Source organism: Aphanomyces astaci (assembly GCF_000520075.1).
Source record: "Aphanomyces astaci strain APO3 unplaced genomic scaffold supercont1.5, whole genome shotgun sequence".
NCBI classification, from domain to species: Eukaryota; Oomycota; class Saprolegniomycetes; order Saprolegniales; family Verrucalvaceae; genus Aphanomyces; species Aphanomyces astaci.
Window position 1 is genome coordinate 844,409 of NW_009798268.1, and position 21,961 is coordinate 866,369.

The 21,961-nt window shown below is 52.0% G+C and overlaps 8 protein-coding genes across 15 annotated transcripts; 4 read left to right on the forward strand and 4 right to left on the reverse strand.

Moving 5' to 3' along the window:
- Window positions 1-285: 285 nt before the first annotated feature.
- On the forward strand, window positions 286-2,100 carry H257_03058 (hypothetical protein). The gene is made up of 6 exons (XM_009826962.1): window positions 286-462; window positions 518-988; window positions 1,055-1,110; window positions 1,176-1,320; window positions 1,376-1,706; window positions 1,821-2,100. The coding sequence occupies exons 1-6, from the start codon at window positions 360-362 to the stop codon at window positions 1,993-1,995; spliced, it is 1,281 nt and encodes a 426-aa protein (XP_009825264.1). The 5' UTR covers window positions 286-359; the 3' UTR covers window positions 1,996-2,100.
- H257_03059 lies at window positions 2,061-10,858 on the reverse strand. 2 transcript variants are annotated; one of them, XM_009826963.1, is made up of 11 exons: window positions 9,559-10,858; window positions 9,329-9,499; window positions 8,783-9,267; window positions 8,335-8,676; window positions 7,932-8,267; window positions 7,066-7,870; window positions 6,166-6,870; window positions 5,964-6,104; window positions 5,662-5,902; window positions 4,449-5,602; window positions 2,061-4,387 (listed from the first exon to the last, which is right to left on the reverse strand). In XM_009826963.1, exons 1-11 carry the CDS (start codon window positions 10,801-10,803, stop codon window positions 2,234-2,236), a joined length of 7,779 nt encoding a protein of 2,592 aa, XP_009825265.1. In that variant the 5' UTR covers window positions 10,804-10,858; the 3' UTR covers window positions 2,061-2,233. The 2 variants fall into 2 exon arrangements, with proteins under 2 accessions (XP_009825265.1, XP_009825266.1); XM_009826964.1 differs by having other exon boundaries at window positions 8,335-9,267.
- A 365-nt stretch (window positions 10,859-11,223) lies between these two features.
- On the reverse strand, window positions 11,224-12,037 carry H257_03060 (hypothetical protein). The gene has a single exon (XM_009826965.1). It carries the CDS (start codon window positions 12,004-12,006, stop codon window positions 11,479-11,481), a length of 528 nt encoding a protein of 175 aa, XP_009825267.1. The 5' UTR covers window positions 12,007-12,037; the 3' UTR covers window positions 11,224-11,478.
- A 121-nt stretch (window positions 12,038-12,158) lies between these two features.
- H257_03061 (hypothetical protein) lies at window positions 12,159-12,937 on the forward strand. Its single transcript, XM_009826966.1, has one exon. It carries the CDS (start codon window positions 12,169-12,171, stop codon window positions 12,739-12,741), a length of 573 nt encoding a protein of 190 aa, XP_009825268.1. The 5' UTR covers window positions 12,159-12,168; the 3' UTR covers window positions 12,742-12,937.
- Window positions 12,938-13,267: 330 nt separating this feature from the next.
- H257_03062 (hypothetical protein) lies at window positions 13,268-13,882 on the forward strand (the record flags this gene model as incomplete). The annotated part of the gene is made up of 1 exon (XM_009826967.1): window positions 13,268-13,882. One exon carries the CDS (start codon window positions 13,268-13,270, stop codon window positions 13,880-13,882), a length of 615 nt encoding a protein of 204 aa, XP_009825269.1.
- A 170-nt stretch (window positions 13,883-14,052) lies between these two features.
- On the forward strand, window positions 14,053-14,559 carry H257_03063 (hypothetical protein; the record flags this gene model as incomplete). The annotated part of the gene is made up of 1 exon (XM_009826968.1): window positions 14,053-14,559. One exon carries the CDS (start codon window positions 14,053-14,055, stop codon window positions 14,557-14,559), a length of 507 nt encoding a protein of 168 aa, XP_009825270.1.
- An 847-nt stretch (window positions 14,560-15,406) lies between these two features.
- H257_03064 (hypothetical protein) lies at window positions 15,407-19,180 on the reverse strand. 5 transcript variants are annotated; one of them, XM_009826970.1, is made up of 8 exons: window positions 18,374-19,180; window positions 18,053-18,320; window positions 17,730-17,933; window positions 16,346-16,716; window positions 16,098-16,274; window positions 15,913-16,050; window positions 15,699-15,802; window positions 15,407-15,645 (listed from the first exon to the last, which is right to left on the reverse strand). In XM_009826970.1, the coding sequence occupies exons 1-8, from the start codon at window positions 19,154-19,156 to the stop codon at window positions 15,600-15,602; spliced, it is 2,091 nt and encodes a 696-aa protein (XP_009825272.1). In that variant the 5' UTR covers window positions 19,157-19,180; the 3' UTR covers window positions 15,407-15,599. The 5 variants fall into 5 exon arrangements, with proteins under 5 accessions (XP_009825272.1, XP_009825271.1, XP_009825273.1 ...); XM_009826969.1 differs by having other exon boundaries at window positions 15,407-15,802; XM_009826971.1 differs by having other exon boundaries at window positions 15,699-16,050.
- A 513-nt stretch (window positions 19,181-19,693) lies between these two features.
- H257_03065 (hypothetical protein) lies at window positions 19,694-21,823 on the reverse strand. 3 transcript variants are annotated; one of them, XM_009826974.1, is made up of 3 exons: window positions 20,692-21,823; window positions 20,497-20,610; window positions 19,694-20,091 (listed from the first exon to the last, which is right to left on the reverse strand). In XM_009826974.1, the coding sequence occupies exons 1-3, from the start codon at window positions 21,766-21,768 to the stop codon at window positions 19,744-19,746; spliced, it is 1,539 nt and encodes a 512-aa protein (XP_009825276.1). In that variant the 5' UTR covers window positions 21,769-21,823; the 3' UTR covers window positions 19,694-19,743. The 3 variants fall into 3 exon arrangements, with proteins under 3 accessions (XP_009825276.1, XP_009825277.1, XP_009825278.1); XM_009826975.1 differs by lacking the exon at window positions 19,694-20,091 and adding an exon at window positions 20,203-20,301; XM_009826976.1 differs by lacking the exon at window positions 19,694-20,091 and adding an exon at window positions 20,348-20,427.
- Window positions 21,824-21,961: the final 138 nt, after the last annotated feature.

The window sequence follows — 21,961 nt, forward strand, 5'->3', positions numbered from 1 at the left end:
ATAATAAGATAAAGTTTCATGAACAATTCTGGGTGATTCCATTACTCACGTCATTCTTGGGATATACTGGCTAGTTAACTGTAGTGAACGCCCCAAACCGCCACGTCAGCCTCCATCGTTATAGCACAGGGAGCATACTAGTACAATAAGGACCAAGGCAGGCAACTAATGGGCTCTTGTACAGAAGCGCTGGCATCGACAACCAGTTGTGGTGCTGTAGTTGGGACATTGAGTTTTGTATTGACAGGACTAATTAGTTGAATATCCAGATATGTGCACGACTGTGATTGGTCCATTTTGTAAACTCAATTCCCAAGCCGTCGCCGGCCGATCCAAAGCCCAAGTCGACACCAACCACCATGAGCTCTGGGTATGGCCTTCTATGCGTCCAAGCGGTATTCCTCTTCACAGGGGTCTTCTCCACATGCGCGGCGCAGTACGTGTTCTACCAAGGCGCAGGAGGTACGCTACTTGACCCCTTGATGACGTCAACCTCACTTCGTCGCCCTTGCTATAGCGCAAAGAGCCATGCTGCTGCCGTTGTGCAACTACTTGGGCATGATGCTCGTGGGTGTGATTCCATCCATGAGCTCCAGCGATTCCCATCATCCTACTGCGAGCATTCTTAAGAAGAAGAACGACGACGATTCCGCCGCCGCGGCGTTGGCCAGGACGGAATCGTTGTTGAAGCGAGATGACATGGAACTCACTCGACGACAAGCCGAAAAGGACATCAACGTCGACATGAAAGACATCAGCGACAAAGTCCCGCTCGTCTCTACGTCGTTGACCACGGCCAGCACCATCAGCAGCAGCTTGGCCGATTTGAAGGCGCCGTTGAAGCACGACGGCAGCAGCGTGGGGTCGTTGTCGGTCATGCAAAGCATGTTGCTCCTGAACGTTGTGTTGGATTTCGGAGGTTGCATCTTTGCCAACATTGGTCTCTCCATGGCTGGAAGCGGCGTGTTTCAAGTCCTCTACTCCTCTGGTACCGTCGCCTTGCTCTATTGACATCGTATCCTCCACCACCACTCATGTCATTCGTCTGGGGTAGTCGTGTGCTGGTCAGCCCTGCTGTCCAAGATCTTTTTAAAGAAACAACCGTCCCAAGTACGACAACACGCACACACACCCTGTGCTCTTTCGAGAGACCTACCTCCTCACATGTCGTTTAGTACGAGTGGCTAGGGATTGCCATCGTCACGTTCGGACTGGCCTTTAGCGCCATGGGCCAATCCAACGGCGGTCGAAATGCTGGCTACGTGCTCATGGGCTGCGTGAACACGTTGATCGGAGCTGCATTCTACGGCGGCAACTATGGTACACATAGGACTCTCCAGGACAAACGATAGTCCTCCCTCCAATGACATTGTAGTGACGGGGGAGTTCATCTTGATGCTGCCAGAGCGACCGGAACCAAAGGACCTGTGCTTGAAGATGGGCATTTGCTGTGTCACGATCATCTCTGTGTACCAAATGTTCTGGGTCCTGCCGCAGTGGACACACATCGTCACAGAACCGGTGATGGAAGCGCACGGCGACCCCCTGCGCATCCTCGGGGCGCTCTCCTTGTACACTCTGTCGCAATTGGCGCATGGACTGACGTACTTTATGATGCTGGGGTCGTGCGGCGCAGTCACAACGGGCATCATGCAAAGCCTGCGAGCCGTGTGCGTGTTTGGATTGAGTTCCGTGTTGTACTGCAGGTACTGATAATAACTGCGACGTGGTTGTTGTGTGTGACAACGTGAAGATGTGGTGGTGGTGCATGTTGTTATATATTGTATAGCATTGTCATAGTTGTTCAACATGATGTGTAGCCGTCAAGAATCGCAATGCTTTGACGCCAAGCGAGGAATTGCGACTCTGTTTGTCGTGGCGGGCGTCCTCTTCTACTCGTGGGCCAAGGGTCACGCCAAGATCCGAAAGCCCATCGATAGCGCTACTCACAGTAGTAAAAAACCCCACCTCCCACTCAAAAACTGTATCGTTTAACCTAGTCAATCTCTATCTTTCTATTACCATCATGAAAACGGCCTTGTTAACCCTCTGTCGCATGTATTACATACATATCACACTTGCAAGACGAACAAAGAGTGCACACACATACACACCTGTCCAAAACAGCAGCATTGCTTAGCCTTACACCCTACATTCTACCATCTCTCAGCGTCCCCCCACAATGAATTTTGACAAGGAGTTGCCATGAGGGGGGGGATGGCCATAACCTCAATCACCTCGGCGTGCTCCGAGTCATTTTGTCGACGCTCATCCGGCGTGTCATGCCATCCAACGTGGACGAACTCGACGTGGCCGCGGCAGTATGCACGGCTCGATGTCGCAGGATATTGACCGCCATTTGCTTGGCGGCAACTGTGGCCACTTCGTGGGTGGTTGAGTCGCGCGGCATCGTTAAGCCGTGGAACGGTAACGACGCGGCCCGGTGCATGACCCGCGGACTGCTGGCTTGTGCTTCCATCCACATCGCCGACATCCGACGCATCGCAACGGCGTCCATCGTCAGCTGCGAATACGTGGCCCTTCGTGTAAACGTGCCGCCGCTGTTGGTGATGAGCCTAGCGTCGATAGACGAGTCGAGGTCGCCGCCGTTGGGCATCAACGACGGCGAGGGGTCGTTCAAATCCTTCAACGACTTGGACGCTGAGAGCGGCCGTCGAGCGTCGAGAGCATGCGACGAAGGCGATTTGCGCAACTTGGACGGCGTGGATTGCCAAACCAAGGGCGGCGGTATGTGCGACGACGACCCGATCATCCCTTCGCGATGGCCCGATGCAGCATGATGCGTGCGCGGGTGCACGATATGCAGCACAGATTCCCGGGTTAGAATTTGAGACTTTATACGAAGCGGCTCCTCGTCAAACGCAGCTGCTTCGTCTAGTGTCGAATTATTCCTACCATCGGCGTTGTGTTCGATGTCAGAGAGCGACTGCAGTTGCATCGCATTCCCAGGGGGAGGGGGGTCTTCTTGTCCATCTTCTGGGGGATGACTGTTTTCTTCAAACGGGTAGTCGCCTCCTTGGTGGTTGTGGGAAGTCGCGGGCAGGTTGTCCCCCCTTGGCTCGGTCGTCGATAGATGCACGGCGCACCAATTCCGCAAGTTCCTCGAACGGTAGCGTGGGAACCGCTCCAGCACGTACTCGTACGAGTCATAGTCGAGAATGAACATATCGCAGTTGGAGAGGGCGCTGCAGCTGCCGGACCGCGGCGTGTTGTGGAGGAGCGACATTTCCCCAAAAAAGTCGCCCTTGCGTTTGATCACTTCGTAACTTTTTGCGGCGTTGGTTACGAGCACAAACCCCGTGTGAATAAAGTACATGCTGCGATCGTAGTCGCCTTCCCGGATGATCACGTCCTTGGCGACGAAAAACTCGGCCTGGAGGACCGACACAATCGCCCGTGTAAAGTCTTGGTCGCAGTCGGAAAACAAGTGCACTTTCGTGATCAAGTCGCGCTTGACATATACGGCAATGTCTTCGCGGAGGGCGGACGACAGCGGAGCCAGCGCCTGCGACTCGACCACGCCCTCGGAGTGCTCCCACATGTTGCGAAAGTACTCTAAGATTTGAATCGTCAATTGGCGGGGGAACTGCCGGTGCATGAGGAACATGGACACGGTGCCCGTTTGCTCTTCAAACTTGACTCGTTTTTTTAACTCGACTTCAAAGATCTCGGTAAAGCCCCCCGTGAGCACCCCGTAGGCAGTGAGTGACGTGAAAATGATGAAAATCGTCGCGATCGTTTGAGCGAGCGACGTCGAGTAGATGTCGCCAAACGTGATGCTAGTCAGGGACGTCATGGCGTAATAGAACGACTTGACATATGCCGACTGGAGTGTGTCCACGGGGGTGTAGCCGTGGGGGGTCACGAACGACTCGGACGAGTGAGCGTAAAACACGAGGCTGGCGTCGCCCCCGACCACGGAAATGTAAAACCACAAACACGACACCCAATGGCCCACGAGCACGAAGATGCCGCAGATGTTGCAAAACGACCACAGCCGCGGCAGCCACGCCACCGACTTGAAGTGCAATGTCACAGCGTCGCGAGCCTTGGCGTTCAATGACCCGAGGTGGTACAGGCGCAGCAGTTTGTTGAACCGCCACGTGGACACGGAGTACGTGTAGCCTTGGATCATAATGCCCACGAGTTCCAAGGGAAGCATGGCCACCACGTCAAACCAGAGCCCCCCTTTGGTGCGGTAGTGGTGCCGGATAAGTCGCAACTCCGACGACACTTCGCCGCCGATCACTTGGCAAAAGTAGTTGAACCGAAAGTACACGTCAATCAGGGACACCATATCCACGACAAACTCGACGCCGAGCCACAGCGGGAAATTGGACTCTGTGCCGTCCGCTCCCATCAATTCCTACCGTCGCATCCAACAAAAACAAAAAGTCAGCCATCATGTTGTGTGTGTGTACACTCACCGGGATGATAAAGCTCGCGCGCATAGGCACAGCCACGCTATAGTACATGACCGCAGCCAACATGAACAGGTCCCACGTCTTTCGAAAGTGCGAGTGCGGACGAGACCACTCGGGGGGCAACTGCAAGTCGCCCCAAATCGACGCCATTTCCAGCAATTCGGGGCCCACTCTCTCCTGTACGCCGATATACGCCCGTCGGAGCAAATTCAACTGTTGAAAGTGCTCGTTCGAGTCGTCCAGCACCTCGTCGTCGCTCCCGTCGTCGTCGTCGTCGTCATCGAACCCCAGGTCTTGGGCAAGGGTTAGGGCAGCGTTGTCGCTGCTGCGCTCGGTCACGGACTGAATCGACCGATTCGATGTGGCCGAGTCCGATGCGTAGATCATCTTGACGCTGTTGAGTCGCGCACGCATGCGTTTGGCCGACTTGCCGCTGTTGTTGGCGTTGTTGGGCTTGAAACTCGACTTGATGATACGGTGGGGCTTGGGTTTCTTCATGGGTTTGATCAACGTCGGGTTGGTCTTTTCACCCCAGTCATTGTCCTGCTCGTTGGTCCGAACGGGGTGAACCCTCGTCGTCGCCGTGTTTGCCTTGGAGTATTTGTCCTTTTGCGGTTTGAACTTGTCTCGAACGGGCGTGATCACCGACGCCTTGGCCGCCAACTTCTTGAACACGATCGCGCTGGTGCGACCGTACGTAGGCATGCGGCGCAGACGCGACAGCAGCTGCTTGCGCACTTTGACGTGGGGGTTGGGTCCTTTGGAGGCCACGAGATTCTTGACAATGTTGGCCGTGGCCATGGTCAGGTAGGCATGTTTGCCGTCCAAATCAGACGTCATCGCGTCCTCCATCGCTGTCCGGCGGGTTTCGGGCCAGAGACTGACCCAGTCAGCTTTTTCCAGTCGCAGTAACTCGCAGCACGTGACCGCGCGAACAGATGTTGCGTGGGTCATGTGGGGCAGGAAGAAAGCCAGCTCCCCGAACATTGTGCCTTCGTGCACCGCCGCGACCACCAAGTTGTGTTTACGCACGTACTTTTCGGCGCGGCCTTGGTGCATGATGTACAGCGCGGCGCCGGTCCCGCCTTCGAGGATGATGTTGTCATGGGGAAGGTAAAGCACCGGAATCAACCGCTCGGCGATGCTCGCGAGCGTCGCTGCCAGGGAACCGACACCGTCAAACGAATATGAAGATGCTGGAAGATATTGACTATACCTGCGTCCATGGCGTGGAAAAGCGTCAAGCCGCGCAAGCGATGCCCGTACAAGTCGTAAAAGAGTTTCATGCGTAAACTATGGGGCAGTTCGCTGAAGATCACGTCGGCCTCCATGCCTCGTGTACAGTCGAACTGGTACTGAAAGTACTGGTGGCCCCGCTCGAGCAGAAAACGCGGCAAGTTCTGGGACCGCGCGTACTCGTCAAAGTTTTCAATGCGTTCATCGAATTCATTGGCTTTCTACACCCACCGCACCATATTATGGTCAACAAGATGGGACCGAAGGTGATTGTGTGTGTACCTTGTCCATGTGCACAATGATCGACGTGAGCTGCCCAATCACCTGGCCCACAAAGAAGAACCCTGCAAAGCACGCCAAGCACGAATAGTACGTCTCGACATTGCTCGCCGGGTGAATATCTCGATAGTCCATCGCCGTGACCTGTTCAATTGATAGTTATTACCCTCTCCAAGTGTCAGCCACATGACACATCACAACGTACGGTGGTAAGCGCCCAATAAAACGACCGAATGTACGCGACGAGGGCGTTGCCATTGTAATGGCGGATGATCAAGTCGATGACAAACCACTCGTGGCTCACGTTGACGTCGTCGTGCTCGTGAGTGGTGGGGTCGCCGAGGAAGTAGTAGATGGCGCCGGTGATGTGGGCCACGACGATGAGAACCAGCAGCAGCTTCACTAGGCGAAGAAAGGCCGTGAGCTTGGCGCTCACGACGTTTTCCTGGATCCACAGCTGGAAACGGGTGACCATCGCCGGCAGTTCCGCCGTGCGCAAGAGCCGAGGGACGCGGCACAGCGCCATCGCGTACGTGTTGCCGACATAGTACAAGGGCAAACTCGCCAACACGTTGCGGCGAAAGTGGTTCTGGCGGTAGTACGCGCGTGACTCGGCCATGTCCAAGTGCACAAACCCGTCCAGGTCCACGGTAAAGTGCCAGTAGTTGAGGTACATGTCGACAAAGTACACGCTGTCAAAGAGCAAGTTGGACGTCCACAACACACTCATGGTGGCATCGGACGGATACTGCAAAAACGCCAACCGAAACACGACTACAAACAGATTGTACAGAATTGCCACAGCCAACAGCACAGTCCACGCCAACCGGAACGGATGGCCTGGTGGAATCACGCCGGTTTCCCGGGGCGGCGTCACGTACAACGTCACACTGTGCCGAGTCAAGTTGATCTATCATTTCTAAAGTGTCAGGTTCTCGGATGTCAACAATGCATCAGACGCGTCACTCAAGTCAACGAACCCCGAGCTCGACTGGGATATGTGACTCAGAATCAGATCGTTCGACTCAGATGTCGTATTGGGGACTCGAATAGATATGTGACTCAGAATCAGATACTCGATGCAGATGTCAAAAGTCGGACGAACCAGTTTGTCGCGTCGCATGTTTGCTTTCATGCGGGCCCACAGCGATTCTTCCTGCCCTTGCGCGGCCAGCGCGCGGTGGTAAATGTCGTCCCACTCGTCGGGGAAGAACTTGATGATTTGTTCAAACTCGTTGCGTCTGAGCACACTCAGTTCCGTGGACGCCATGGCCTGCATCGTCGACTTGTACGGTACCTCCAGCACAAAGTTGTACTCGCCGTAGCAGTCCTCGGGGTGCAAGATGCGCATGGGGGTGTTATCGAGCGTGCGCAGCTCGACGTTGCCTGACCGAAGGATGTACAGGTCGCAGCCCAAATCGCCTGCGCGAAGAACGATGCCGCCGGCCTGGTAGCTTTCGTGGCGAATAATCGACGCGATCACTTGTTTGCATTCGTCGCCCGTGTCGTGGAAGAGGCTCACGTGGCGCAGCGTATTCGCATGCAGAAACGTGAGGATTTCGTGCTGGACGTTGTTGGGGAGAACAGACAGAAACAGTTCTTCGCTCACACCTTTTTCCCGCACCCATTGGTTCTTGTAATACCGTCGAATGTCGGTTTGCACGGTCGGACTCACGCCTTTGAACTTCATGAACCGATTGATCAACAGCAACGTGTCCTGTGTGCGGTTTTCATTCGCCATGAGTTGCGCAATCGCCGATGAAATCGCGCCGATCACTCCAAAGTTGATCAGCCCGCTGACGTAGAACCACGCAAACGCGTACACACACTCGGCGGTCGTGAACGGAAAGATCACGCCGTAGCCCACCGACGTGAGGGTCATCACCGACCAAAACAGCGACCGGGGGTACCTACACATGGGAAATCAGGGGGGGTTGGGGGAAGGTGGAGTATATGTGTTTTGCTTTGTACTCGGCGTTGTGGGGGTAGTGCACAGCGTCATAGAGAAACCACGTGCAGTTGGCATAATGCGCACCGTCGTGCATGCATTTTTCGATCGTAAAGTCATTGCGAACCCACTCGGTGCCGTAAACGATAGCGCGGGGTACTTGGAGGTCCGCCACCAAGAACCAAAAGCATCCCGCGATGTGCGTGACCAAGAGCACCCCCAGGGACAAGTAGACCACCGTTTTCATGGACGTGCTCACGTGATATGCTTCGAGCACTTCGGATAAGACGGATTGGAAGTATCGCATGCGAAGCAGGCGCAGCACCCGTCCGGTGCGCAGAACTTGCACAAACGAGCCTCTATTGATAGCATAAAAACAATAATATATATATCAGGTGTCCGACATCAAGTCGATCGAATACGCACGTGGCTTGCGGAATGAGGTCGCCGACCAGCGCGATGGGCACCACGGCCGCCAAGTCCCACCAGAAATCCCGCGACTCTTTGTACCGTGCAAAGATCAAGTCCGAATCCACGACCGGCGCCGTGTTGACGATCGACGACTTGTCTTCAAAGGCAAAGTGCCGCATCATGAGCACAATATGCGCCACGTGGAAGATTTCAATGCCCATGGCCATCGCGTAGTTTAATTTGTTGAGGAGGAAGTCCGTCACGTCTTGCGAGTTGAAAAAGATGAGTTTGTACGGCACTTCCACCGCCACGTACACAAGCGACGCCAGGAACAACGCCGACCAAATCGTGCGAAACCTACCATGATATATATATATATATATATATATATATATATATCATTTTGGTGCAAACGGACATGTGTCGTCAGATGATCGTGTATATACGTATATCATAATCGTACTTTGAGTTTGGAAGGGTCCACTTGCTGGTGCTGCGGTCGTGGTTGGTGAGCAACGTTTGCAGCGAAATCATTTGGCCGAGTAATTTCTGGGTTTTGAGCAATTGGTGCTCACGTTGCTCGATCGCAGCCGTCATGGCCATGCGCTTGGCTTCTAGCGCGTCTTGGTCCGTGTAAAACGCGCTCAAGACAGTCTCAAACACGTCCCGGTTGAGCTGGTACAGTTCGCAGAATGTTTCGGCGAGGGCCTTATACGCAAATCCATTTTCGACAAACAGGGAAATGTCCCCAAACGTGTCGCCCTGGTTCAACTTGAACTGGATGTTGTCAAAGTTGTCGACCAACACGACACGACCGCGGGAGATAAAGTACATTTCCCGGATGCGAATGTTCTTGGTGATCCAATCCAGTGGCATGTACACTTGGGACGTGAGCAACGTGGCGAGGTTTTGAATCACGTTGGGTCGTTCGTCCGATAGAAAATGCACCTACCAAGTCAACGATGATGGTGGGTGAACAATGAATGGCCACGAATCACAGTTTGTTTACCTTGGCGATGACTTGCGCCTTGAGCACGTCGATGCACTGCGTTTGAAAATGAATCGGCAGCATCGCGACGATGTTGTTTTCGAGAATGCCCAGTTGGACGCGCCAGAAATAGTCAAAGTACCCCAGCACCTTGTTGCGCAATTGCACGGGCAAATTTCGCGACTTGGAATACTAAAATCAACCCAATCATGTGACAAACACGACGACGAGATGGCAACGTGATGACCAACCTCCCTGGCGTCCTCGAGAAGGGCAATGTACGCCGATCGGTTTGTGTTTTGATGGCCATAAACCAATTCAAAACTGCCGATGATGGCGCAACTCATGAGCGCGCGAGCGAGTTGGATGCCGATGGACACGCATCGCTCTGCAAACGAATATGACGTGGCGTCGCCGTACGTCACGATGAGCATCGTGCGAATGTACTGGGGGAAGAGGTCGAGGTCGGCCAGTTGCTTTTCAATCGCCCAGCACGTTTTTCCTGTGATGACCGCCGCCTCGGAGCTTGACAGGGCACGATGATGTGCGCTACTGGATGACGTGGCGCTCTCTGCGGACGAAGACGTACACAGGTCCAAGTGACGACCGCATTCGAGGTGCGCCATCAGCATGTAGCCACATCCAATCCAGTGGAAGAGGACCAAGTTGAACAGCGCCATGCTCACCAAGAAGCCCTTGGCGATGTTGTGCAGGTGGACGAGGAGGTTGTGCGTCGCAAGGTACGTTTTGAACGCACTCACGGCGCGATTGAGATTGGTCAGCCGGAGTAATTTGACCACGCGGGCAACGTGCACGGCATTGAATCCCCACATATAATACACGACCACTTCGATGGGCAGCAACGCCACGGCTTCGAGAAGAAGCTGCAGGGACGGAATATGGGTCAATGTGCGCGCCGAGATGCTCGTGATGAAGTTCAAGTGGCGAAATGACACTGTCGCGTCACGGTCTTCGGGGGCGTTGCCCTCAGCTGTCGCATGAGGGGGATGGCCGTGCTTGTATGGCAGGACGAGGGGGGCGCCGCCTGCCATGTTGCTAGCAACGTTGTCTTCACCATGTCGCGCTACGTGGCGGGAGCTGGCTTGGTTATGCCCATATGCCTTTCCATTGTGTGCGCTTTCAGTGGCACCACGGCCAATCACTGAGAGAAACCCTCGAGCGTGAAGAAAGTAGTAAAAGTTGACCGCGCCAAACGAGTCGGCTGCAATGTCCAGCACGATGTATGGCCATACAACTGCGTCGATCGTGTGTGTGAAGTCGTCATAGTACGGGTCGAAGATAAAGCCCAGTCGGAATGGGATGCTCCAGAGGTAGTACAGGAGCTGGACAACGTACAACACGATGTAGAGGCATTCACGAAGCTGGCGCAACTGCCGGGCGCGACGTCGCCGCGAACGATGGGGTGGGGAGTGCTGTGCTGGTCGCGTGTATGCGTAGCGGTTCCACAGAGGCAGAAGTCTGCGGAGGAAGCTCATTCTGAAGAGTGAGGCGGCGCCACGGTTGAGGTTTCAACGTAACCTTCGTTTCAATGGCTATATTGGAAAGTGTCTGTTCACTTGTTTGAATGAAACGGCTACAGGTCTTGAAGAAACCGATTACACGAGCGTACAGCATGCACTCAAAGTATGGTCCACCGTAGATATCAATCAGCCCACACTTGCACTACAACCGGCAGTATTAAATCAGCAGTAGCGACCGATCTTGGCCACTATACTTAGCTGTAGTTATACAGTTCCTAACGTTAACAATAATTAGTGGGGCTGACTAGTAGGAGGGCAGTGTTGCCGAGACCGAAGTAGGCAACCCTACTGTATTACTTTAGCCCGGCTAACAAACGTAAACTCTGTAACTCGTCTACGGTACAACCGGTAGATATCACCAACGTGAAACGAGAATGCTAGTATCGGCATAGATATATTATGAACATTTAGTTTTAGTTTCTGTATTCCAAGAGGAGCCCTCGTTGTTTGGCCTGGCATGTCTACAGCAACGAGAAGCCCTGGTGCAGAATATACTGATTTACGGCCAAGTACTATGCGGTTCGGGGGTTCGAAGAAAGCACCATTTATACTTTATTGGTCGAAGCATAAACAAATTCCGCACGTGGATATTCCACTGCAAAGTGGATATTCATTCACTGCAGATCGTGATCAAGACGTCGGGCTTAAACTGCGCAGCCACGCAGAGGTTTCGTTGGGGGATTTGAAATGATGCACCGTCAAGTGCGGGTATTGCGCAAGCAGAGCAGGGTACGCCCGCTTGCGCGCCCAGTAGTTTTTGAAGAGCCAGTGAAACACCGAGTTGGGCGACCACAATTGCAGTTGCACCCAAATGCTTTCCCGATTCGTGCCCCACAACAGCTCTTGCGTCCAGCACCGCTTCATGGTTCGCCAAAAGAGCTGCCAAAACGTAGTCCAGAGCGAATAGTCCAGCCAGATGACCGTCGTGGCGCGACTCAACGCGACCTTGTCAGCGCCTGCCACGACCCACGTTGGCCCGTCACAAGCTTTGGTGAGCTTGTCGTCGTAGTCGATGGCGCGTTGCCAATTTGGCTCCCACAACAAGGCATCCGTGTCAATGAAGGCGAGCTTCAACTTCGTCGCTAGAGCTTGCGCAAGGGTCGACTTGCCTGCGCCGCTCACTCCCACCACAACTGCCTTCTCAAAGTGTTGCGGCATCGCGCTGATGAATGGATTGCGTGTCAATTCATTTGCATGTGGTTATACTGACTTTTAACGTACAACTGTACATTTAACATATGATGTACATGCATTCTGGAATGCTGCCGTGAGTGATGGACGTGAAATCTGCCCAACTCCAATGGATTGCTGCATTGGTTAATGTGCACGATGGGGCTGCCCCAACCAAGTCGCATTGCCATCATGGGGGTAACCTCCAGTGGAAAGTCCACGCTAGGAATGGTCATCTCCAACAAGCTGGGTGTGCCCTTCATTGAATCAGACGCGTTACTGTGGGCGCCGAAGTGGCAAAAAGCGGCTGACTATGTCCAGAAAATGACGATCGCAACCGCTGCGTCGGCGTGGGTGATGGCTGGTAACACCAGCGAAGTGCGGCAGTTGGTGCTCACTCAAGCAAACGTCGTGGTGTGGCTCGACTACCCGTTTTGGACGGTGTTGTGGCAATTGGTGCGTCGCAGTGTGTCTCGGTGGTGGACCCAGGAGCTGCTGTGGGGCACCAACTACGAGTCTCTCTGGGTCCACCTAAAGCTTTGGTCAAAACACTCGCTCGTGCACTGGCTGTTCAAAACGTACTGGAACCGGAAGCGAGAGTACCCGCTACTGTTTCAGCAATTTCCCCATCTCGTCGTGCATCACTTCACCCACCCCACCCAAACCCAGGCATGGCTCGACTCCCTCCCCTCCACCACGCAGCAGCATCCTCATGTGGAATAACACGACTGATTGTGTGTTACTTCGAAGTAGATAGTTCCCGTAGTGGCTCCCAAGTCACGAGTCGACGATATTTGTGTGAAAGGCGTCGAAATGCTTCGCAGGTCTTTGAAAGGACTGAATAACGTCCTTGTAGGCCGTTCCACTGTCTAGGCACTACATATTCGTACTGTTACTGTACCCTTTGAATCAATTTCAGTTCAGATCTGATGGCGAAGATCGCTTTCAGGGGATCATGACAACGAGAGGCAAGATGTTGGAGCCTCAGCCAGTGTCTACTCCAAGCGCGCATCTAAAGTACCAGCAACGGTTGCCCTTGTAACGTTAGATCGTTACTGTAGCTTATCGTGTGGTTGTCCACCAAAAACGTAGTACACTCCAACGACCACATAGATTGATGGTCTTCCCCGACTATTGCTGTAAAATAGACCGATTTGATTGGCTCGACAATGGAGACCTTGACCTTGAAGCAGAGTGTATGTGGCTCCGACGTTGCAAGCCAAAAGTCACTTTGTAAAAAAGTCGTCTCATGACAAGTGTGCACGTTCTCGTGGTTGGCGGAGGCATCGGTGGACTTGCCGCCGCACAATTGCTGTCCAAGGTACCTCATATTCGAGTCACTCTATACGAACGGGATGCAGGGCCCACCACGCGGGATCAAGGGTTGGCGATTGGGCTTCGACAGGAGGCAGTGGACATCTTGACAAATCAGTTGGGATGGCCGCACTTGGCCGAATATTTTACCGCCGATGGCGCCATCAACCTTGCGTTGATGTCCAAGTCGTCGTCCACCCCACTCATACTTGTCCGTAACGCGTTGTCGATTCACTTGCCAGACGGGCGTGTAGCCAGCGCCATGATCAGTCGGAGCGACCTCCGCAACGCGATGATGGACAGTCTCAACGCCACCGCAGCCAAGCCGCGCGACGGTCTGTCCATCTTCTACAACAAACAAGTGGTTTCATACGTTGAAGAGAACGAGCAAGTCGTCGTGACTTGTGCGGACGGCTCGTCATCAATGTTCGACTGTGTCGTGGGGGCCGACGGGGCTCGCAACCGCATCCGTGCCCAACGTTGTCCAGCGCTGGAGCCAGTGGCATTGGGGTATTGGACGGATGCAGGGTCGTGCATGGTGTCCATCTGACTTGGCAGCCACGAACCGCCTCTTCCACTACGCTCGATCGTCGCTCGTTCGAAAGGCAGGGCGACGTGGTGTGAGCTTTCTATGCTTTGTGTACGGAACGCACCGCGTCCTGTGGAGCCTCTCGATGCCTCAAAGCGTCGCCACCGAGAGCCAACTGCACAGTGCCCTTGATGCCCCTGTCATGCGGGAGGCAACTGGCAAAAGAGTGCTTTGACGACGACGTCGCAAACATCATCGCAGCGACGCCCTCTCTCGACATGTTTCGAGGCTACAGTTTCTACAGCGTGTTGGCTGACACGATGGCGACCAATCCGCTTGGAATCGCCTTGGCTTCTCGCGTGACTCTTCTCGGAGATGCAGCACACAAGACGACGACACAGGCCGGGCTCGGGGCGACCACGGCCTTGCAAGACGCGTTGCGCTTGGCGAACATGCTGGCGGGTGTTCGACGCCCCGACGATGTGTCCGATGCCTTGCGGCGGTACGAAGTGGGCATGTGCCAAGCTGCCAAAGTAGTAGTCTCGGCCTCTATAGGGAATACGCGGCGCATTCACAATTCGAATGTGTGGATAGTAGGTGTGTTCAACATTATGGCCCGCGCCCTGGGGGGGCTCCTTCATGCATACTATTGGTGTGCCGATCACTGTCGCATGACATGGAAAAGCAAAGTGCAGTAAACAAGCACAATATAATGCTCCAGTTTTCACTGCTTTGTTGGGGCTGTACATCTTAGATCGATTGGGCTGCTGCTAACGTAAAAGTCCAATTTAAAAGTAAGAACTCCTTTTTTCCGTACGCTGCCGTCGAAGGCAAATACCCTAACCGTCAACTCGTAGATACTACAGTAGTATCGGATTATGATTGTACACAGTACAGGGAATGACGTATTAAACGCCCCCGTGGTACTAAAATTTCGTATTGATTAAAGTATTGAAATTTCGAAGTAGTTTGTCCCAATACACAATTGAAATGCCAATTCGAAGTACCACGGGGGCGCTTAATACGTCATTCCCTGTACAATGTGTTACATGAAGCTAAAATCGGGGCATGGCATGGCCAGTTATGATGCTTTAGGGTGCACTCAAATTGGCCAATGGAATAGCTTAAGTTTTGGAATAGCCAATCAAATCACTAGAAAAATGAAATCACTCAAAACACCATACATATTTTAAGCTTAAACCGTGCACCATAAACCGTCCCTCCTATTTTGCCTTGACTTGAGGGGAATCGAAGTAAATGAACGCTAAGCTAAAGTCTATTCAAGCCGATTAAATAATGAGAAGAATACCCAACCTTTCGGCTTCATGCAGCACTTTTCAGAATTGAAATCCAGGTCCTGAGAGACGAGTAAGCTGCATTGTACGACTAATAGGTCTCTTTCCAGTGTCCCATAAAAAAAATGCCATCTATATTAGTCATGAGTTCTGAATGCGATATGTTACTTGTTAGGCAGTAGGTTTAAACTGTCAACGTTAAATGGATGGAGGACCTTCAATTGGACTTTTACGTGACTTGTCCACTTGCCTTCTTCACACACATCAAAGGTATAACGTTTATTATTATGTGTGACACGGTTATGACCACATATATAGGGCACGTTAGAGACTGCATTGCATGGCTACGGAATGATGCAAAATGGATCGTAGGCAACGACGCAAGGCGGCCGAACTACTATTCCAAGGATCCACAGCAATAAACTCCCATCTTGACGGCCATGTTACAACACCGTTTGCCATTTTGGCCGCAAGTTGTCGTTCACTGACCTACAAGCGACACCATCATATTGCCCCCGCAAAACGAGTCAGTATAAACGTACTTGGTAAAATCGACTTGGGCAAATTCAGCGCGATTGCGGCCGCCATTCATGCTTTCGTCCATGGCAAAGCTCAGCAACAGAACGTTGATCGTCGTTTCGTACAGCTACATATGATCAAACAATATAATCGCGGCATGGTCAATATATATAGTTATATAAATATATATATATACGACAAGCAAGGTCACAACATATATATATATCGACTCTGTACCGTCATAAACGTGTGGGCAATCGCATACGACCCAAGCACGATCACAGTCATGGGCACAACAACGTCCGACAGCGCCGCCTTGTCCACGAGCATCGTCCACGCTATCGCAGACGTCGCGCTGCAGATGATGAGTTTGCCCTACAGATGCACATCGTGATGATACTCCCCCGATATATCGTATGTACCAGCAAGACACTGGCATTTCCGATGCGATTGATCGCTCCGACGCGAAGGATGTGCGATGTGATGAGTCCGTGCGCGACTCTGGCGGCGCTATAAAAGCTCGTGCCTTCGATCGCTGTGACAAAGTACGATTCTTTGCAGATAAACACGATGAATTGGTTGAAGCACCAGATGCAGCACTACAAACAGTCCCAACCTGAATATAACAATAATAATAACATGAATTCTACAGCATGGAAAACCAACGTACGCAGCACAGCGTCGAGCTGAGCTGGCTGAACCAGTTGCCGCCAGCTTCGACCTCTTTGTTGGCGTCAATGTACATGAAAAAGTTGCGTATGTAGCGCACGGGCGCCACCACCAGCGCGCTAAACGCGGCAGTCCCCACGTGGTATTTGAGGATCGTTGAAATCGAAAACTGCACCGGGTCAGCTACGTCGAACGCCTTGGCTTTGGTCTGGCGGTCCGTGGGCGTAAAGTACCACACCGCCACGGCCATGGCCACCGTCATGTCTACCAGCGCCAGCAGCACCGACACGAGCCAGTACATGCCAAATGCATGGTACACAAACAGCCACCGAAGGGTACTATCTCGTTCGAACGACCGCACCAGCACCGTCACTAGAACCAAAAAGTCATTTACGTGTATTCGTTTTGTATTTTTATTTTATTAATCAATAAATAATAATAGTAATAAAAAGTATATAAATTTAAAGTAAAATGATTAATAATATTTAAATCTCAAGGGCAAAGTACAGTACCGGTAGTCGTTTCCATTCGAAGTGTAATTAAAAATATCAAGATGACTTATATGTGCATATAGTGTCAAGTCGATTCGAATATATTGTTTCGACGGAATAATCCAAGGACCAGAACCAAATCGACCCACCAATCACACGCCACAACATTTTCAAAGGACCAATCAAACTTTGGCAACAACGATCGAATTCGCGTGTGCCTTTAAATAGTGTGAATATAGATACATACACACTCATCTGTACAACATTCCGTACAATATATATATTGTACGGAATGTTATATTATATACATATATATTGTACGGAATGATATATTATATATATATATATATATAGTAGGAATGTTGTACAGATGAGTGTGTGTATGTATCTATCTCTATTCATGTATATATATATTGTACGGAATGTTGTACAGATGAGCGTGTGTATGTATCTATCTCTATTCATGTATATATATATATATACAACATTCCGTACAATATATATATATTGTACGCAATGTTGTACTGATGAGTGTGTATCTATCTCTATTCACACTATTTTCATCGGTCGATATATATATCGACCGATGGATTTAATGCCCAAATATATCTCAAACAATATTTGGCTACACACTATCATTCGAATAAGCGTTTGAGTTCGAAACAACACGACACTTTGAATCGAAGTACATTCTAAATATTCACCTCAGATTGGTCAATATACTTCGAAATTCGATTTCAATCCCAAATCATTGTAATAGCTGAACCTTTTGATTGGCCACACAATACATGGATACACACATAAACGTCGGTGTGGCTTGTAAAATCCATCGTTGTCTGTATTGAGTACCAAAGTAGGAAAAGAAACACGTACAAAACGTCTCGTTCGTACTACCTGGTGCATGTGTCGACTCGACGGGAATGGTTTCTGGGACGTCGATCGTTGTGCCGGCCGTGAAGAGGCACACGGTGACCGCGAGACCCCACGCCAGCGCCGCCACCAGCGCAAACGAGTACAAGAACGGGATCAGTACCATCTTGTTCATCTGGGAAAATACGCGCGTTCCAAAGACGAGGTACTTGCCAGCCAACAGCAAACCTACACCACGACTGTGGGTTAACATACACACAAAAGTGGGGGGGGGGTAGTTATAAGTTGGGGGGAAGTTATAAGTGGGGGGTAGTTATAAGTTGGGGGGGGGGTAGTTAGAGACGTACGCTGCACCAGCACGACCACGGCCAAGAAGTACGCCATGGCCCCGCAGACGAGGAACACGGCGGCGATCAAAAGAATGTTCTGCGCGTGGCGGTCCAGCGTATCATTGGTGGACAAGGACCAGATGTAGACGGCGGCGGCGACGAGGGCGGCCTGGAAGGCGACCACGGACAGCCCCAGGATGAAGCACCCGCCAAAGCGGAGCAGGATCAGGTACAAAGTCGCCAGCCCAAGGCAAGTGCCCGCGGAATACAGCAACGGTTCCCAGTTCTACAATCATTGGGATAAGTTCCCAACATTTCAAGACGTTCGTTCACACAGACCTCACGAATGGCACCAATGTACAGCCCAAACACGTCGTTCAATTGCGTCGTGTCGGCGACGACGGCGTCCAGCGCACCCACGGGAGCACACACGTAGCCCTGCTTGATGGTAGCGTATCCTGGGAAAGTCACTGTGCGCATGACGGTGGTCGAGGACGTGGTGGCGTTGGCAGCATCCATGTTGGTGGCCCCAATCACGTTCGACGCATTCGACGATAACGATGCAAGCACCGGCAACGTCACTTGGACGCGGCTGGTTTCATTCGGACACTCCGACACGCAAATGCCAAAGTCGGGATGAGACTGGTAATGGGGGTAGAACACCGCGCCGTTGGAACCACAGCCGTGTCCTTGGAAATCGACGCCTTCGGTCAAGTAGATCGCCTTGTCCGACAACCCGTCCTGAACGAAGGCCACGATGCCCAACGCAACCATGCCAACCATGTACAGACCGAATAAGAGGAAGCACAGCATGTCCGTGCTGTATCGCTTGCCCAAAGGACCTTTGAAATGGCGGCGGGTCAAACCAATGTCCACGTAGGTGTCTTTGTTCGGCAAGAGCGGGTCGCCTTCGCCGGTTGCAGTCCACGACGTTACCGACGGAGCCGCGCGTGGCGTGGTTTCATTGAGCCACGACGGCTGCGACGGGTCGCCAAAGCTCGACGTGTGGGCACGTCCCCCACCCTTTCGACCACGAGCGCTAGTTGGCGGCGTTTCTCCTGTCGGACTGGACATCCATCCCGGCATGCTGCCGGACGACGTCCGCTGCGCTCTTGAGAACATGGTGGAGGCCGTGAACTTTGTGGAAAAAAGTGAAGCATAGATACATGAATTTCCTGCGGCATGCTTGCTGGAATAAATATCCTTTTATATTCAATGTCAAACAAATTGTAAAGTATTCATCATATTCATGTAACAAAACCTGTACAATTGAATACCTTGCATAAAATAGATTGTCATTTTGACTACTTCAACTGGCTGCCAGGTGCTTATACAACAAACAAGTCAGTTTTTGGAAAGACGGGCAGAGTTTCCGGATGCCTTCAAATTCCGGATAAAAAATGCGTGGCACTCTAAAGATCCAAGGGACGGATTCACAGGTGCTGATGGGACCTAAGCAGCCAGCGTAACTTCAAAGTGGCGTGTGGCTGTATTGTGCTTTCGAGTGAAATTTCGTGTTGTGGCGTGGTTTCTCGTTGGAATTTAAATCGATTTGATTGGCTACTTCAGATGAGCTCAAACTTATTAGCCAATCAAAACCTTCTTAATGAAATTCAACCAATCAGATCGATTGTGGATTGGTTTGGCCCGTCCCCAAATTTGTATCAAATCGACAATATATGGTCGTCAGGTTTATTAAATACTGCAGTTTACACAGTCAAGATGGTCGCATCCAAAATGCCAGGTGGCGACTCGGTCATCGACGGCAGGGTTTCTTCGTCTGCGAACGGCCACAAATAGTACAACAAGTTCGACCAGAAGCTTGGGGTTGGCGGCGGTGTCGGTGAAGGTGGCAGCGGCACTTCCAGATCCGTGGTGATGGTCACACTGGTGTTCTGAAATGTGTTGTGGGAGCTACCGTTCCTTGGGTCGTTACGTCGTGGCTCGCCGCTGTCGTCTGCACCAGTCACTGTGACGACTACCGCATCTTCCCCATGTGGGACGCCACTTGTCCTGTACTTGGCTTGTTGTAGCGTACGGATTTCCAGCTTCAAATCCTAGAATAATAAAAGATGCATGAATGAATGTTGTTTCACTTCCTAGAATAATAAAAGACGCATGAATGCATGTTGCTTCACATCCTACAATGATAAAAGATGCATGAATGAATGTTGTTTCACATCCTAGAACAATAAAAGACGCATGAATGATTGTTGTTTCACGTCCTAGCATGATAACAGATGCATGAATGAATGTTGCTTCACATCCTACAATGATAACAGATACATGAATGAATGTTGTTTCACATCCTATAACAATAAAAGACGCATGAATGAATGTTGTTTCACGTCCTAGCATGATAACAGATGCATGAATGAATGTTGCTTCACATCCTAGAATAATAAAAGATGCATGAATGAATGTTGCTACGACGAATAAAACCCCGACTGAACTGTATGTACCTCGACTAGCGTGTTGTGGCGACGAATATGGGCTTTGAGTTCCATCATGATCTCTTCCTGTGCGACAATGTGGTCTTCAGCATCGTGCAAATGGCGCTCCACCGCTTGCTTTTCCTAGTACCCATTTAGCGATGATACTAATGTTCGTCCCTAGTACTACTACTAGTCTGGCGATATATATATATATCTACGTACCTCGCGCAGCTTTCGAATAAACTCGAGCACGACCGTCTCTTCCCCGAGCAATTGGCGGTCATGGGACTCGGTGACCAAACCGTCGATCGTGTGCTTGAGTTCGTCAATCAACGCTTGCTTTTCTTCTAACAGCACCGACGTATGCTCCACGGACAAGGCTCCTCCGGCATGGGATGGTGGCCCATCCACGTCTTCCTTTCGTGGATTCGACGATGTGGACCGCGGCGGCGACAGTGGCGGCACCGGTTGCTCCAAGTCGACCTCGCCCCCCGAAGCAACTACCTCACGTGGTTTTGGTAATGACGTGGACGTACGACTGACGGTTGGGCGAGGGCTAGACAAGGCCGATGCGCGCTGGAAACGTGCCTTGGCCACAATGCGCGTGATGTCGCTGCTACTCGCGACTTCGACCGCCATCTTGTCCTTGACGTAGCCCGACGTTCCCACAACCGAGAGGTCGGCGCCGTGATCCACCAGCAGTTGGACACAAGATACGTGATTGCCATAGCACGCATCATGCAAGGCCGTGGCGCCGTCGGCGTTGCGGCGGTTGACAAACACAGCTCGCTGCTGGTCGTCTTGGACGTGACGCAGTAGAAGTGCAGCGACGTCGGTGGCATTGCTACAGGCAGCCCAATGGAGCAGTGAGTTGTCGAGGGGTGATCCATCTGTGGCGGTGATGGGGTCGATGCCGGCTCGAAGCAGACACGCGACGCTTTCCATGTGGTTGGCTGCGATTTCTTGGATCGCGTACTGGAGGAACACATGCATCATGGTGCTCACCGGCGCCTGGTTCGCCGCCAACGCATACGCAGACATCCCTGCGTACTTTGAATCGTTCGCACCAAGCACAACCGCATCAGCTGGGAAGCCAGCTGCCAGCAAAGCGCGAACAGCGTCGGCCTTTTGGTAGATCACCGCGACATGGAGTGGAGTCAGTCCACTGGCATTTCGAATCTGTGGTAGGTCCAAGACATCCTTCCCATGTTCAAGGAGCGCCTTGAGGACATCTGCGCGCCCATGCTCGGCTGCCATGAAGAGACCTTCGTATGCAGCGTCCAGGTCATCTGCCGCCATAACGTTAGTCGCCTTTTTACAGTCGCGCACGTGGCGGCGAAGTGTTTGTTCGCTTCACTTTTACACGTGTCTATTCCGGATACTCATATCCGGAAGTCTAAGATCGCACTTGACAACCCAAGGGACAGTTCATGTGCAGTAAGCATTGGACACATTGGACTGATGTGAATCTTCAGTTTGCCAAAGGGCAGGA